Consider the following 15,000-nt stretch of genomic DNA (forward strand, 5'->3'; position numbering starts at 1 on the left):
CTTCTGTACATTAGTTCATTCACGGCCTCCCTCTCCACGTCCTATTATCATTCATCAGGCATCATCCACTTCTACTCCTCTTTCAATATACCAGCTCAAATGCTCCTTCTTTTTCTTTTTTCGCACTATTTTCCCCCCGCCCTCACTACAGCCCTTGATTCTCCTAGAAATAATAAAGCAGAAGGAGTGGACATTGTCACAGTCTTTCAGAATGTGGGATGCAACACAAGCAAAGTATCTTTTATGTCTATCGGACACCATTTAATCATATTCTGTACTGGAATAACACTGTACAATAATTTGTTTTTTTTAGCAGAGCCAGCAGCTTCGCTCTATGAGTGGCAATAAAAAGAAATGAAGACAAAGATTCATGGCCCCAAAAGGATGAAATGTAATAACTTTGGTGACCTGCAGACTTTTCATTTGGTCCCATAATTATTTATAATTTAATTTTGTTCCAATACTTTGTCTTATAACCAAAAACCTCGACAGCGAGGTATCTACTGATTAATGAATTAATAAGCTAAACCAAGATGGTGAGCACATTAAACATTAAAACTGTAAAACGTTAGTAGTTTAGCATTGTCATGATAACAATTGTGAGCATTTAAATCAAAGCATTACTGTGCTTAAATGCAGCATCTCAGGGCCCCTAACCTGGCTGTAGACTCTCCGTCTTATTTAAACAATTTCTATGTTCAGTCGTTATTAAACCAAGTGGCTAAACATCCCATCAGAGGGCGTCGTGACTCATTGCTCTGTTTCCGCTTCGAGGTAATTTCTCTTCCATCAGACATGTAAGCTACAGGACAAGACAGGCGATTTGTCACAATAGACATCGTCACAAAAACTGGACTTAGACTCACTGAGCATGTTTACAGCATATCACACGTGATGCATGAGCTCTGTGATGAAGATTAACTTTGGAACATTGTGAAAACAGCATTGAAGTATTAGATTAGCTGAGACTCAATCAATTATTGCTTGAGATTTAGTAGTTATCAAATACTGCCAATTATTACTTTTAAATAGTCTCCAGATGCTTCACATTAATCTTTTCAATATTAGTCAGGTATCTGTGAAAATGTTCCAATCTCCACCATCTGGATATGTCCTGCAACACACATTACTTCTTGGCTGCACTTGGCAGATAAACTTCCACTCCTCTTAAACATATCCTGTTGAAATAACCTCAATCATGTTGGTGCCGTTCAATAGAAATCCAAGACAGAAATATGAGATGTTCCATTAAACTGTAGAAGAATGTGTTACTGTGTCCAATGATCTTTTGATTTAGTAAAAAGTAGTCCATCATATAGGCTGTTGTTCGTCAAATGTCAAATTGAAATGTCAATGTTAGCGTGACTTTTCTGTTCTGAAAAACGTACACTGGCTTCTCAGCCCCCTTTCGGCACATGTTGACATCTAACAAAAAAACACCTGATCATGACTTGAACCCATGCCTTCTAATGTGTTGCAGGCCGTAAATCAAATTAACTGCAGTCATATCTAGTTAATGGGATTAGAGCGAGGACACACTGTAGGATGCATCAATCTGGTCTGGAAGTCAGCCATGAATTTGGTTCTTTCACATCTCACAGGGTCTCCTTGGCCAGCTGGCAGGGGCTGTTGATTTACAATAATATCACCTCATTTTGCTGCAGTAAGGATTTCCGAAAATGTACAACATATGCACTAAGGAGAAAAGCGTACGATAATCCATATACCATTTTGGGAACATTGCTTTTAAATCCTAGAGATTCAGATTTAACAATAGATGAACAGCAATAGAAACTGGAGGAATGACATTTTAGGGAATACCTATCAATACTTCGCAGGTAATGTATGGACGTTAAATATAAAAGGTACAGTGAGCTGCTAATTAGCCTAGCCTAGCATAAAGACTGAAAAGTTAGCTTGGCTCTGTTCAAATATTTTTTTGTCTGCCTACTGTACACACACCTCTATACTTTCCTAAACAGTTTATATCAAAATACACAAAATTAGGTCTAAAAATGACAAATTGTGGTTGGAATATAAATCCATAAATATGATTTTCCTATAAAAAAAACATGATATTCTTTAGGAATCAATATAAATCTACTGTACCACTGTAACTTTTCAATTATCAAAACCAAGTGAACTATTTAAATTCAAATTCTGTGGTACTAATTCTAAATAAAACAAGAGGGTGCATTAGCAAAGCCCCCATCCCCTTTATATGTATTTAAAAACTACCATTATATTCTGAATTAAGACATACAAGACATTTCAAACGCTCATAAATTGTAAAATACTGATATTTTTATTTTTCAAAAATGCAGCAGAAATGTTTATGCTTGACACAATCCAGCCATCCGCTGAGTCAATAAACCCATATGAAAAAAAATATTCAGTCAATCAAACATCCTTTAAATGTTATTTTATATCATTTTGTAAAAGTTCTTTGCTTGTCATCCACAGATTTTTCAGCTTTCATTTTTCATGTGTTCTGTTGATAAATAACTAATATCTCTCATGAAGAAGTTACTTAGGATGAGAGGAGGTTAAATAGGCCTCACCGTGACAAAGCTGCATGTAGTCGCACAGATGAGGCTGGGAGGGGGGGGGGGGGTGCAGGGTGGATGGGGGTAAGGTAAGTAAGGAAAGGAGCAGGAAAAGAGGATTAAGCAGGAAAGTTACATTATCAAGGTAAGGGACTTTAAGTTAACTTACTGGTGGGGAATCAAGGTGTGGGATTTGCCATTGTTCTTTTTTTTTATGGAACTCATGACAGTTCCCTATCTTTGCCAAATACTCTCCATTATAAATTGGTTGAAATTGATTTTGTGAATGCTGCTAATCTTATTCTGATGACACATAGCAGTAACCAGCAGTACCCTCAAGAATTAACTGTGAAGTCAGCAGGAAAAAGCTCTCTCCGAAATAAAATCCATCATTATTTCCTCAAGATGTTGGGGGGATTTAAAAGATTAATTCCCTTCTTTTAATTCATGTGTTGGTGGCAATTTCAACACATTTGGAACCATTAAGAAGCTGTTTACGCTTACACTTACAAGCTGGTATGTTCAGAGGCATGTTTGCCTTTAATGTCAAGTCAAATTCTCACAAAAAACTGCGCTCATCATCCAGAGGCTCAACCTAATTAATCAAATCAAATCTCCGAACAATTGACAACATGCTGGCAGCTAGTAAACCGAACTCCAGGCTTTAAAATGTCGGAAACCGATCCATGTTTTTGTACAGAATTTGTGTTACTGTGGAGTGATTTTGAATTTCAACAATTCCTATTTAAACAAGGTTTCAGTCAGCATTAGGTAGTTTAAGCAGGGACTTTTAGAAATGGTGTAAAAGGGTAGGAACAATAAGTAAAAGCATTATTTTTTTCGGGAGGCGATATGTGACTTGGCCCCAGTGACTCTCCACCACATTTAACTAAAGTAAAATAAATAAAGTAGGATTTCTAAGGAATTAAGAGGTTAATAAGGAATAAGGGGAGAAGGGGAAAGGGAAGGTATTAGGTTCAAAGGGTCATGGTTTTTGGCTGGTGCTCAATTGTCAAACCAATATTGCATTATCTACACAGTACTAGCTCAATATCTGATGGTCAAACAAATAGACAGGATGATGTGAAGATGTCCTATACTTCAACGACTAAACGAGTATCAAGATGTTTACACAGTTTAAGAATTATTGAAATGACTGTGCATAGCCTTTAATAAAGGTACTGTGTATATATTACAGTGGGTGAAAGAGAGACACCAGCCTTGCTTCAGGACACCTATACAATAATATAGTAATATCTGAAATGAAAGCAATAATGTGGTTAAATAAGTCATGTTTTAATGCAAGAGCAGGTAAATGCTATAAATCATAGTATATCGTCTGTATCTTTCCATTCTATTTACAAGAGTTTAACACATAGCTGGTTAGAGTGATTCTTCAGTAAGTCTGACAAAACTTCAGAGGCCCTTTCATCTTCTGAAGCTAATTTATGTCTCTTGGCACATTTCCATTTCTGTGTTTTCTATATCACTCTATCTCACTTCTTTCTCGCCCTCACAGCTGTTAAATCCCTCTCAATAAAATCTTAATCTCATTCCCACCATCTGACAAACTTTTCCTTCAGCTAATGTGGTTTTTTTAATCCCCTCTTCCTGTCTGGCTGTCTTTACATCCATCTCTTGCTGAAATTTGTTATTTTCTCCTCAGCTTAGGTTGATCCTTGGCAGATAGGGCCTTTGATCTTTTAATGGAAAAAATGCTACATTCACATTTCACAGGTTGTTCAAGTTGACATCAGCAGTCTTTGTGTGTGGTACTTCTTAGCTCCGTTCTGCATCTGCATCTGCTCTGCTCAGTCCCAGTACTGCTTCACTGCACAGCACAGGTACAGTAGGAGATGTAAACTGATCCATAACTGACCCTTTTGCCACAGCGCTCCTCCTCTTCCTCCTCAGGTGTAGAAAAAGCAGAAGATTTAATATCCAAAGCAGCTTTTGAGACATTTGATGGATGTCTTGTCTTGGCGCGTCTCGTTCAAGGTTATGAGCAAATGATGCATAGAACTGCATCTCCCGGGATCCAGTGTCTTGAGTTTCCCGACATGCAACACACAGCTGTCTGTCTTTTCATCCTGTTACTGAAAATGTCTTTCTGTCACTCCACCTGTAACAATCCTGCAGGGTAATTAGTAGAGGTATTTAAGTCTTTTGTTTTACGTGTGTGTCTGTGTTTTAATGGGTATGTGTTTGTGTGTGTGTTTGTATGTGTGTTGTAATTATGTCCCTGTGTGTGCAAGTATCTTGCTGCGGCAGTTATACACGTGTGGTGGAGTGTGTATGCGTTGAGATGTGTGTGTGTGGCAAGTGTGTATTACTGTATGGGCTATGATGCGTGTATCCTTGGTGCGGATGCCCCATTCTCATCCCCACCACTGATCCAGGCGTCATGGGGGTCATCGGGGTAACAGGGTGTGACCCAGGAGTCACGGGCAGTGAACCTGGGGTCAGAGAGGTCATGAGGGGGACGTCGTCGGGCGAGCGGCGCAAGGTGAGGGTGTAATCTGGAGGGCAGGTGAGGCGCACAGTGTCCAGGGTGCTGTAGATGTCCTGGGTATCCATGCCGTCCAGAGCGTCCAGCGTGTCCAGAGTGTGATGGTGGTGAAGGTTGTTCCTCTCGTCTGCTGACGCAGCATCACACTCCAGCTGCTTCACCTAAAAAGGTGGGGTGAATATTTACATTAGACAACAGGAGTAAAAGCAGTGGAGACACAAAGATACATAAAGTGAGGGAAACTAGTTTTAAAAAATGGCAATTCCAGTTTCCTAAAGCACAGGGTGAATTAGTTAGTGCAAAACATTTTATGACTTATTTACTATTCATTATTTTTGTATGGCTAGGTGATAAGGCCAAAATCATAATAACAATATTTGTATTTGTTTTTATTTGTATTCCTTTCATGTATCATGATATTGTAAATGTATCCACAAGTATGTATACAAAAGTAAAACTGAGGTAATATCATCGGTCATTAACAATAACTTCTAAATGATTGAAAAAATCCTACAAAAAAACATATTTAATAATACCTTATTATCATGCAGCCTAAATATAAATGACAAAAATGTAAGTTAAGTTTGTGTATGAAAATCATGTAAAAGTATAAAGGGTGAAAATGGCCTCTACTCTCCATCTATGTGTTAGTGTAATTGACTTAGACACCTCTCAATCAAACAAACACATCTCAAAAGAAATCATCACGCTCTGTAAGCTTACATGTCTTAAAATCACCACTATGACACATTCAGATTTATGAAAATATCTATTAAGAGTCCACATTCTTGAAGTTTGAGGGATTACTCCAGTCAAATTACTTTCAGATCAAGCATCTGGCAGTCAAACTAATTAAACCGTACCAATGCTATTTGTCATCATCATCCAAAGCACTACTGACTTTATTTCAAGGTGATGTCTAGCCTCTGCAAGGCCAGCATGTTGTTTCTAAAATGAATTTACACAAGCATGCAGTGCATAATAATATAATAAAGTCTTCATTTTTCCTTGTCACGTCAGATCTAATGTGCACGAAAGCCACACAAAGATATTTAAAATAATAAAACACAATTCCAAAAGCAGCTGCAATGCAGAGCTACATCACTGTGGTTCAAAAGCCAGTTCCCAGTATTTGTGCGCTTTAGAAGGGATCTGACATTTAGCATTCACTGTGGCAGATTCCAAAGCCACTAACTGAGCTCAAAAGAGGCCAAATAGTTGGAGGATGAATTTGAGGCAATTGGAAGCAATTCAGGCAATTGGACACAGCCCACACATGCACAAGCATCAAAACACACTCATATACACACAAACACACACTAATGTCTGCCGATGACAGGCTGTGTTTTGCAGAAGTGCTCTGCTGGCAGCTTCTGCTCTGGCAGCAAAGGGATCCATTCAGTCCCAAACTCAAATCCTCTACTGGCTTAATGTTTCTTAAAGGTATAATAATATGCATGATTATTAACAATAGGCATTATATATTTAAATAAAAGCTGCAACAACTAGTGGGATAATCAATCAGTAGATAGAGAAATAATCGCAAAATATTTTGATTATTGACTTAGTTTTTCATGGCAATGCTGTTTTCAGCCTCTCAAAATTGGAGAAATCACATGAACTAAATATCTTTGGGGATTAGTCCGACAAATCAAGATATTCAAAGACATCACCTTTGAGAAAATGGGATTGATATTTTTTATTTAGGATTTTCTGACATTTTATAGACCAAACAATGAATCCTTTATTCAAGAAAAGAATTGATAATGATTCATTAAAGATTCATCGATAATGAAAATAATTGTTGTTTGCAGTCCTACTTTTAAATAACTTAACATTATGTAAAGCATCATTAAAAGAGAAAAACACATGGCTCACCTGTAGTGACATCAGACCCTCCCCCTGTAGGTGGGCGGCGACGTCTGCAGGCGTAATATCTCGTCTCGGGGGAGGAAGTGGACGGCGATGTTCCAGACGCCTCTTGTCCTTCTTGTACAGCAGAGCGGCAAATGCCAGGATGTTGAGGAACAACAGTGACGCTCCCACCGCAATCGTCACCGAGAGTTCAGTTGAGTAGTCCTCATTCGGGACGCGGACCCCTTCCTCCGGTCCACCTGGGCCTAAAGCAGCCTCTGGTGGCGGTGGAGTTCCTGCCTGTGAACCTGGATGACGTGTACTGCCCGGCGGCCAAGCTTTGGCAAGACGCTTAGTGTAAGAATAAGGAGTGTCATCCTGTGGAGAGGGACTGTGCGTGAAGGAGGAAACCGATTGGAGGAGTTCATTGACATGATGTAGGTGAGGGACCAGCTGGAGCCAAAAGGAGATTTTGGTGGCACGGTAGTGGTCTCTGACACGGGGCTTCAGGCCAATGTGGAGGTACAGCTGCTCTTTAGGGGTGTACTTAGACCAGGCCACTTCTTCAAAGCGGTTGGGTTTAGTGTGGATGAACTTGGTGTCTTGAGGAACCGGCTGGTTTGGGTCACTGGAAAGGTATGAAGCATAATTAGTTATTTAATCACATTGAAATGGGTTGGTGGTCAGGTGAGGGTCTTGCATATAAATAGAATGTTAAAAGAATGTCTAACTTGTGTTAGTCAAGACACTGCTTTTAATCTCCTCTGAAATATACAAATTGTTGTAACCAAACACAAATATAACAAATATAAAAGAATGAGTAGCACAGCAATAGCAAAAATAAAACCCAATTTAAAAATCAAATCACCCAAATCTTAGACCAACCTAACAGTTATAACAGTCCAATTTTAAAAGTATAAATCAACCATAATGAAATGCAACCAACAGAGGTTTTTCCCACACATTTATATTCAAGGGTCATTTTAAAAAAATAAAGGCTTTTAGTGCAATATTCAACATTCCAATATGTAATGCCTTTCAGTTTTTCAAATGTCAGAGACTCCTAACAGAGCTGCTGAAGACTTTTTCTCAGCTGGCTAGCATCCTCTGGGGGAGTGTGAGTTTCTCCCATGCTGCCCAATGGTTTCCTTAGCGCTGGTACACATGTTTCTAAATCAATATCAACGTTACACAAGACAAACCAGTGGCAATGAATACTTGCCCAACGGAAAACAAGTTGTGTTTGCCTGTATACATAGCTCAAAGGTGACTCTATTGCAGGTCATTGATTTGTTTCCACTCTACATGCTTCGTGCAAAACATTTCAGTAAATGCACAGATCAAACTCTGCGGTTGGAACTGTGTGGATATTTGCCTCTGAAAACTGGCAGATATCGTTATAAAAGATGAATGTGTCTGTTGCATAGTGAATACATCTTGAAAAATCATCTCTCTGACACATGCAGACAGGCATTCATTTGACAATTTACCGACTTATTTGTGTCAGCAGCGAAAATGACATAAATGAAAAAGCAGCACAATTTCACAGAGTTGCCAGTTATACGCTATGTGCTTACTTGTCAATCAGCACCTTATGATCAGCACAAAAAGACAGGTAGCGTAAAGACCTACCGGTACACTCGCACACCGGCTGAGGATTTAAACGCCTACACAGAAGCTTAGAAAATATACATGAGGGAGCATCACACCCTGCGTTAAATTGATCTGTCGCAGAGTTCCATCACCATCCGAGGCACTCTCAGCCGAGTGAAATCGTTCTTCAGAGAGATTTTCCCGTAGATAATTGCAGTGTGCATGGAAATCTTATCAACCTCCCTTGGTGATTGTTCCCGGCAGTTTTCTGGGGTGGTAATGACAACACTGAACATGGGCTAGAAAATGCTAACTTGATGCAATGCGATTGCCTGAATGCACCTGCGTTAATGACCAGACTCACAATATGTACAGGCACTGTCCTAATTTTGTGTGTTGTGAGATAGCAAGGCTCTATGGTGATTTAGATCAAGGTCTAGACTGCAGATGTCTCTGTAAATCTGAAGAGGTCTCAGCGGAGTGAGTCTCGATTGGATTAATTACTGGTAATTACTCACTTCCAGCTCTGCAGAAAGAGGGTCCATCCTCAACAATTACCTTTATCTTGTATATCATGTCAGAGTGAAGAGATAAAAGGTTCTCTTATCACTGTGGACTGTCGGGATTTTAAGACTTTAATCGTGGATACGTTCTACAACTGTGGTATTCGTTGCTACTGGCAGATCATTCACTTTCAATGTAATAAATTGGATCTCTAGAAGCTTTTTTAGCCACTGGCACATCATTTTAAATTTGTATTTAACATATTGAATAAGCTATCTGTCTCATCTGCCGTAAATGACTGAATTAGGGAAGATTAAAGAAGAGAAGAGAAGAAAAGAGGAGAGAAGAGAAGAGAAGAAAAGAAAAGAGGAGAGAAGAGAAGAAAAGAGGAGAGAAGAGAAGAAAAGAGGAGAGAAGAGAAGGGGAGAAAATAAAAGTGAAGAGAAGAGAGAAGGACGAAATGAGAGGAAAGGCCAATCTCTCGTTCTTCTTTCAGGACATTACCTTGGCTTTCTTCAAGGACCTTTTCGATATAGCAAAGGCTTTTAACTTTCTTCACCAAAGCCCAAAGAAGAAAAGCCCTGTCAAAAATGTGACTTGACAAAGAACCTGTGTGCACTCTCTGCCAAAATTAGTCTGCGGCGGTGCTTTAATGATTGTATCTTTAAGTACTGTCGTCTCGCCAGACATCACAGACCTTTTGAAGGAAAATGCATTATAATAACATATCCTTTGCCTGTGAGCTCATTATTTTTGTTGCTCTGAGACGCAGGTGTTCTTCTCATTAAATCTCAGCATCACTCCAAATGAAACCTTTGTTTCTATCCAGTTCAATTGTTACTTATCTTGATGGAAAAGTTTGACAGAGAAAAGGATTCAGGCTATTCTGTCTTCTGCACTCAATTCCTACAATGCACTTTCCTATTCAATATGAACATCATTGGAAATACATTTGCTTAATGATAATCAAAGTTGTTATTTTCTCCTTGTTGTGTGAACCCTGCCAGATAGCTCCATTCCATGTACATGCTAACTATCAATCAGTCCAAATTAAACATGGATGAAACCTATTCAAGAGGCTGTTTGTCTTGATGACACTGCAGAGCTGAGACTTGGCTGCCTTATTTTGAGCTTGGAAGAGATTTGTTCCTGTAAAAATGACTGGGCTTTCCACAGTTACAGCATCGACACTCTGTGTTGCCAAAACCTTGTCTCTTCAGAGCGTCCAAGATAAAGCATGATTTCCTATTGACAGCTGGGCATACTCTCTTGCTTTTTAAAATGTGATTACATTTAAGATTGGCTTTAATTTCTTATCATGATATTCTTTCTTCTTGTGAAAAAATATGCTATGCAATGGAATACCTTTGTTTGGTCCTATTTTCTTGATGGTCTTTATATAGTTTAGTTTGACAAAAGGAAATAAAAATTGGGATTTTTCAGACCAGAGAACATTTTAATAGCTCACCCAGTCTTGGCAAAGTTGGTCCAGTAGGTCATGACAACAGCGCTCAGCATCACGTCGTTCTTGGAGAAGTTACAGTTGAACAGATCAGTGGGTCCCACCATGGGCACACCGAACACATAGGGCACCTGCACAGACAAACAGACACCATTTATTATAGGGCACTGTAGGCGTACAGATCACATTCATTCTCTTGAAAGTAACCATTTTTCTATCACGACAGACTTTAACGTCATCCAAATGAAGACAAAATATTTGTAAATGCAGAGAACCTAAAATCACTAAATCATTTTGATAAATACCCAACCATAATCTGGACTCAAATCTAGCCCCACAAACAGCAAATACAAATGCAGACACATTCATTGCAATAGACCACACCTACAACATTGTAGATCAAAAGCACTTTGCTGCAAAGAACAGAAGAAATTATAAGTGCAATACACTGTAATTATCACAGTGGTAAATATCGGCAGCTTGTAAATTAGCCATGCAGGGAAACAAATCCCAAACATATTTCATATATTTTAAGCTCCAGACGAGCGTTTGATTCTTTTTATGAAGTACTTTGAACAAATCAATATGAAGCAGCACTTCACAGGGAATTTTAACAAGAGCTCCTTTACTGTCACATTCATATTCTGAAAATCTTTGAGACTAATCACTTTCATTTTTGCCTCTGAAACAAAATGTCCTATCCTGACTTTTTTCCTTGATGTCTATCATCATTATTTATCTCTCGACTTACAAACACTACAACAGCAACTGTCACTCATAATACAATACAACAATACAACACTGTGACATCAGCTTACTTCGTCACCATGGGCGGAGTCAGCCCAAGGCGGCGTGGCGTCACTCTGGCAGTGGTGGTAAAAGGAGTAGAAGTATGTAGGGGATCCATACTGGGCGTGGAGGTCAGCTGTGGCGATCGCTGGCGCCACCCATTGGTGGTCCGTGAATAACGCTACCAGTGTCTTCCGCCTGGTTTCTGCATTGTCACGGTCCGCCCAGTCCGTGTACATGAACCTTTAGTGGATACATGTCAAATTATCTATCAACCAATCTACAAACTCAAATGTATCATACATTAATTACACTTTATACTGTGCATGTACATTAACAAATACACCCTGTCCATTTATGGGCTTGTTTGAACATTTGGGAAATACACTCTTCTGCCAAGAGTTAGATGAGAAAACAGGAAACCAGCAGAAACAACTAGCCTGGCTCCATCAAGAGTTGTAAAGCTCTACCTACCAACATCATTAAAGCTAATTTATTAACAAAATATATGGCTTATGATCAATCCATGCGCAAAAATAAGTTTAAAAAGGGAAAGTTATGGATGGAAGTAATGTGCTTTGACTATTTATTGGCAGCTGGTTGCCTGGCAAAGTGGCGACAAGATTCAATGTCACAGCCAAGAAATACTCCAACACATAACCCCCCGTAAAACCACAAATTGTCTATTTTACAGTTTGGTTTTTAATTAATGAGATGTAAAGCTCTTGTTATATTTTTCAGAGAGAGGGTAGCTGTTTCCAGTCTAAGGGTTGAGAAAAACTAACCATCTAATGACTGTAGGTTCATATTAAAGAACACACAGATGAGAGAGGTATCGATGTTCTCATCTAACTTCGGCCAAAGCCAACAAGCGTATTTCCCTAAATGTCAAACCACTCCTTTAAAACACTCATTGACAGACTCACTCACCTTATGCTCTCTCTCAGCGTATCCCGGCCTTCTGGGTATCCATACAAACTGTCCACAAAGTCTGACACTGCAAAGTCAAAGTCCTCAGCCGTGACACCGTCCTCTGAATCCACAATACCCTCCACAAACTTCACGCCCTCGCCCTGGTTAACCCCCAGCATAACATCGTAGTTCAGAAACTCTCCCTGCTCCATCAGAATCTGGGGGTCATCAGGTATGACATCACCATCAATCACCGGGGCAAAAGCCGTGTGATATTTGGCCGGCGTTACACTCTGCTCCACAAGTTCTCGGTAACTCCGGCCCTGGAGGCAGGCAACCAATTGGGTGCTGTCGTCGATGCCGCAGCCCACCCTCTCGCCGAGCTGCCGGGCGTACTTGCTGGGCTGGTAGTTGACAGCCCAACTGGCTAAAGCAGTGCCGCTCTGGATGATGGCTCTGTGGAACAGGTCTGAGGTACACATGAACACAAATACATCAATACAAATAAGGGTGTGGAAAGAATATAAACACAGGCACACACATGTATACATTTATGCTACATGCATTCACACACATGGATGAAAGCATCAGCATGATTGCACCATACATTTGCATACATGATCAGATGCAAAACTAGCATTCCCAAAGCAAAAACAAACTGACATGCATTATTCAAAAGTATGACCGGCCATGTTTAGAGCATCAGGTTCCTTTAGGTACGGGTTAACAGTTTGAAAGAATACAGCTCTTAGCAATATGAGTCAGAGGCAGGCTGTTTTATTCAGAGAACTCAAAGGCTTATTCAGGCTTTTATACCAGTAAATTAAAGCTGCATCGATCCACTGGAGACCATGAAAGGTTTCATAAGCATGAGTGTCTTAGCTTTCACAGCCCACACATACCTGCCAACCATTATAGGTGCACAACTGCCTATCTGACTATATTCTTTGTTCATTTCTAACCTTTCCACTGTTCTGCATATATTACACAGAATAAAGGTTAAGCAGATTTTGGCCCTTCCTTACCCTCAGAGTAGTGAGACAAGGTGAGTAGGCTGACGCAGGAGGCCCCGGCCCCCGATCCGAACACAGTGACTCTACCGGGGTCTCCTCCAAAGGCTGCGATGTTCTCCTTCACCCAGCGCAGAGCCTGGATCTGATCCAGCAAGCCGTAATTCCCTTTCGCTGCCTGGTCACCTGTACTCAGAAATCCTACAGGCAGACAGAGTGAGATGTAATTACACACAGTACACTTATACTACTGACGTTTAGAGACTTGACTGAAATCTGAGCTAAATATGGGCTGTGAGCAACTATGTATAAAATAAGTCCATCAAAAAAGGTTTTTAAATGCACAAAAGCACACATGGATGTGATCCCACTTCATGGAATTCCCACTGTTAAAATAAATTATGCATGAGTCTTGGTTTATCATGAAGAGAAGGGATATTGATGAAAAATGATATGCCTCCCTGAAATACCTCGAAAATTGGATTAATTCAACAAGGCACATCCATATTCATGCAAGTGAAAATCAACTTACAACAGACAGAATCTACACACACATGCAGTAACAGACACGGCAATCCCTTATTCCCATTACTGCTGACGGTGTTAGGTAAACACAAAGGATCCTAAAGGCTCACTCCACTCCAGTATATCTCATTACTGCAGAAGCTAATTTCCCTGAACCTCAGGCTGGCCATAACATAAACTGTAGGAGTATAATGAGCAAGAAAGGCAAAAATAAATGCATTCATTACTTATGAGCAATTTCTCAGAAATGTCTCTCATGCTAATTGGACATTATGAGGAAATTATATTAATTCGACCATAATAACGCTTTCAGAAAGACCCTATATATACTATGTGTTTATTTGCTTATTACAGTACAATTAGGGAAAACATGTCTAACTGTGCATTACTTTTGCAATCTGGGCTCACCTTATGCATCCAACTTATGAAGACAATGATGAAGAAGAAGAAGAGAAAAATGAAGACACTTGCGATGAGGGATGGTGATGGTGATGGCGGTGATGATCATTTTCGAGGTGGAGACAACACAGAGGATGGAAATGAAGACAGAAAACTTGATATGGTGATCAGAGACTACTTGCATCCCCAAGGTCATAATTAAATAGCTTTTTCACCCACCAAGCAGATGCAGCTTTATGCCATCATGTAAAAATCAATATCTAATGAAAGTCGTGAATGCTTCTAAAAGACAGAAAAGGCAGCACAGTTCTTATAAACTCAAATCAATTTTTTTGTCGAATGTTTAAACCTTTTAACATAATCCAATTCTACTCACCTCCATTTTGAAAAACGATTTTTAATCATTTAAGGACAATCTAGAAGTGGTTTGATTTCTCGTACATTATGACATTACATGATCAATAAAATATGCCAAACACACATTAAATAAATAAACAAATAAAAGTGAATAAGTGCACTAAATGCTTAAGATAAAGAGAAGCACAATCAAGAATTCTTCATTTACTGTTACTCTCTTATAGCAGAGCCTTTTGATCAATACATTTTAATACATATTTATTAAAAGCCTTATTCAAATACATGTATCATGTTACTTTTCTTTTAATATATATTCCATATGAGTTAAATAATTTTAAATATTGCTGAATAGCTAAATCAAAATATACTCTATGCACACAGTTTATTAACATGCTGGCACATTTTTAATTAATCTTTTCATATGAATTATTAAATAGTGTGCAACTCCTAATGAGAGTAGGGGCATAATTTAACCCAGCCGATCGCATGATATGACTTTTATCAAAATCAAAATGAAGCAATGCTTTGCTCACACAAACG

General features: G+C 39.2%; 1 protein-coding gene across 1 annotated transcript in view; it reads right to left on the minus strand.

Annotated features, from left to right (window-relative positions):
- Window positions 1–2,284: 2,284 nt before the first annotated feature.
- Window positions 2,285–15,000, minus strand: part of LOC307028578 (neuroligin-4, X-linked-like) — a 17,998-nt gene continuing 5,282 nt past the window's right edge. The window contains exons 4-9 of the mRNA XM_079663730.1: window positions 13,195–13,380; window positions 12,188–12,638; window positions 11,287–11,500; window positions 10,475–10,599; window positions 6,934–7,537; window positions 2,285–5,216 (exon numbers count right to left, since the gene is read on the minus strand). Of these exons, the coding sequence (XP_079519856.1) occupies window positions 4,818–5,216; window positions 6,934–7,537; window positions 10,475–10,599; window positions 11,287–11,500; window positions 12,188–12,638; window positions 13,195–13,380 (1,979 nt within the window). The 3' untranslated portion in view covers window positions 2,285–4,817. The remainder of the gene's footprint in view (window positions 5,217–6,933; window positions 7,538–10,474; window positions 10,600–11,286; window positions 11,501–12,187; window positions 12,639–13,194; window positions 13,381–15,000) is intronic.

The sequence above is a fragment of the Notothenia rossii genome (genome assembly GCF_949606895.1).
Source record: "Notothenia rossii genome assembly, chromosome: 2".
In the NCBI taxonomy this organism is placed as follows: Eukaryota; Metazoa; Chordata; class Actinopteri; order Perciformes; family Nototheniidae; genus Notothenia; species Notothenia rossii.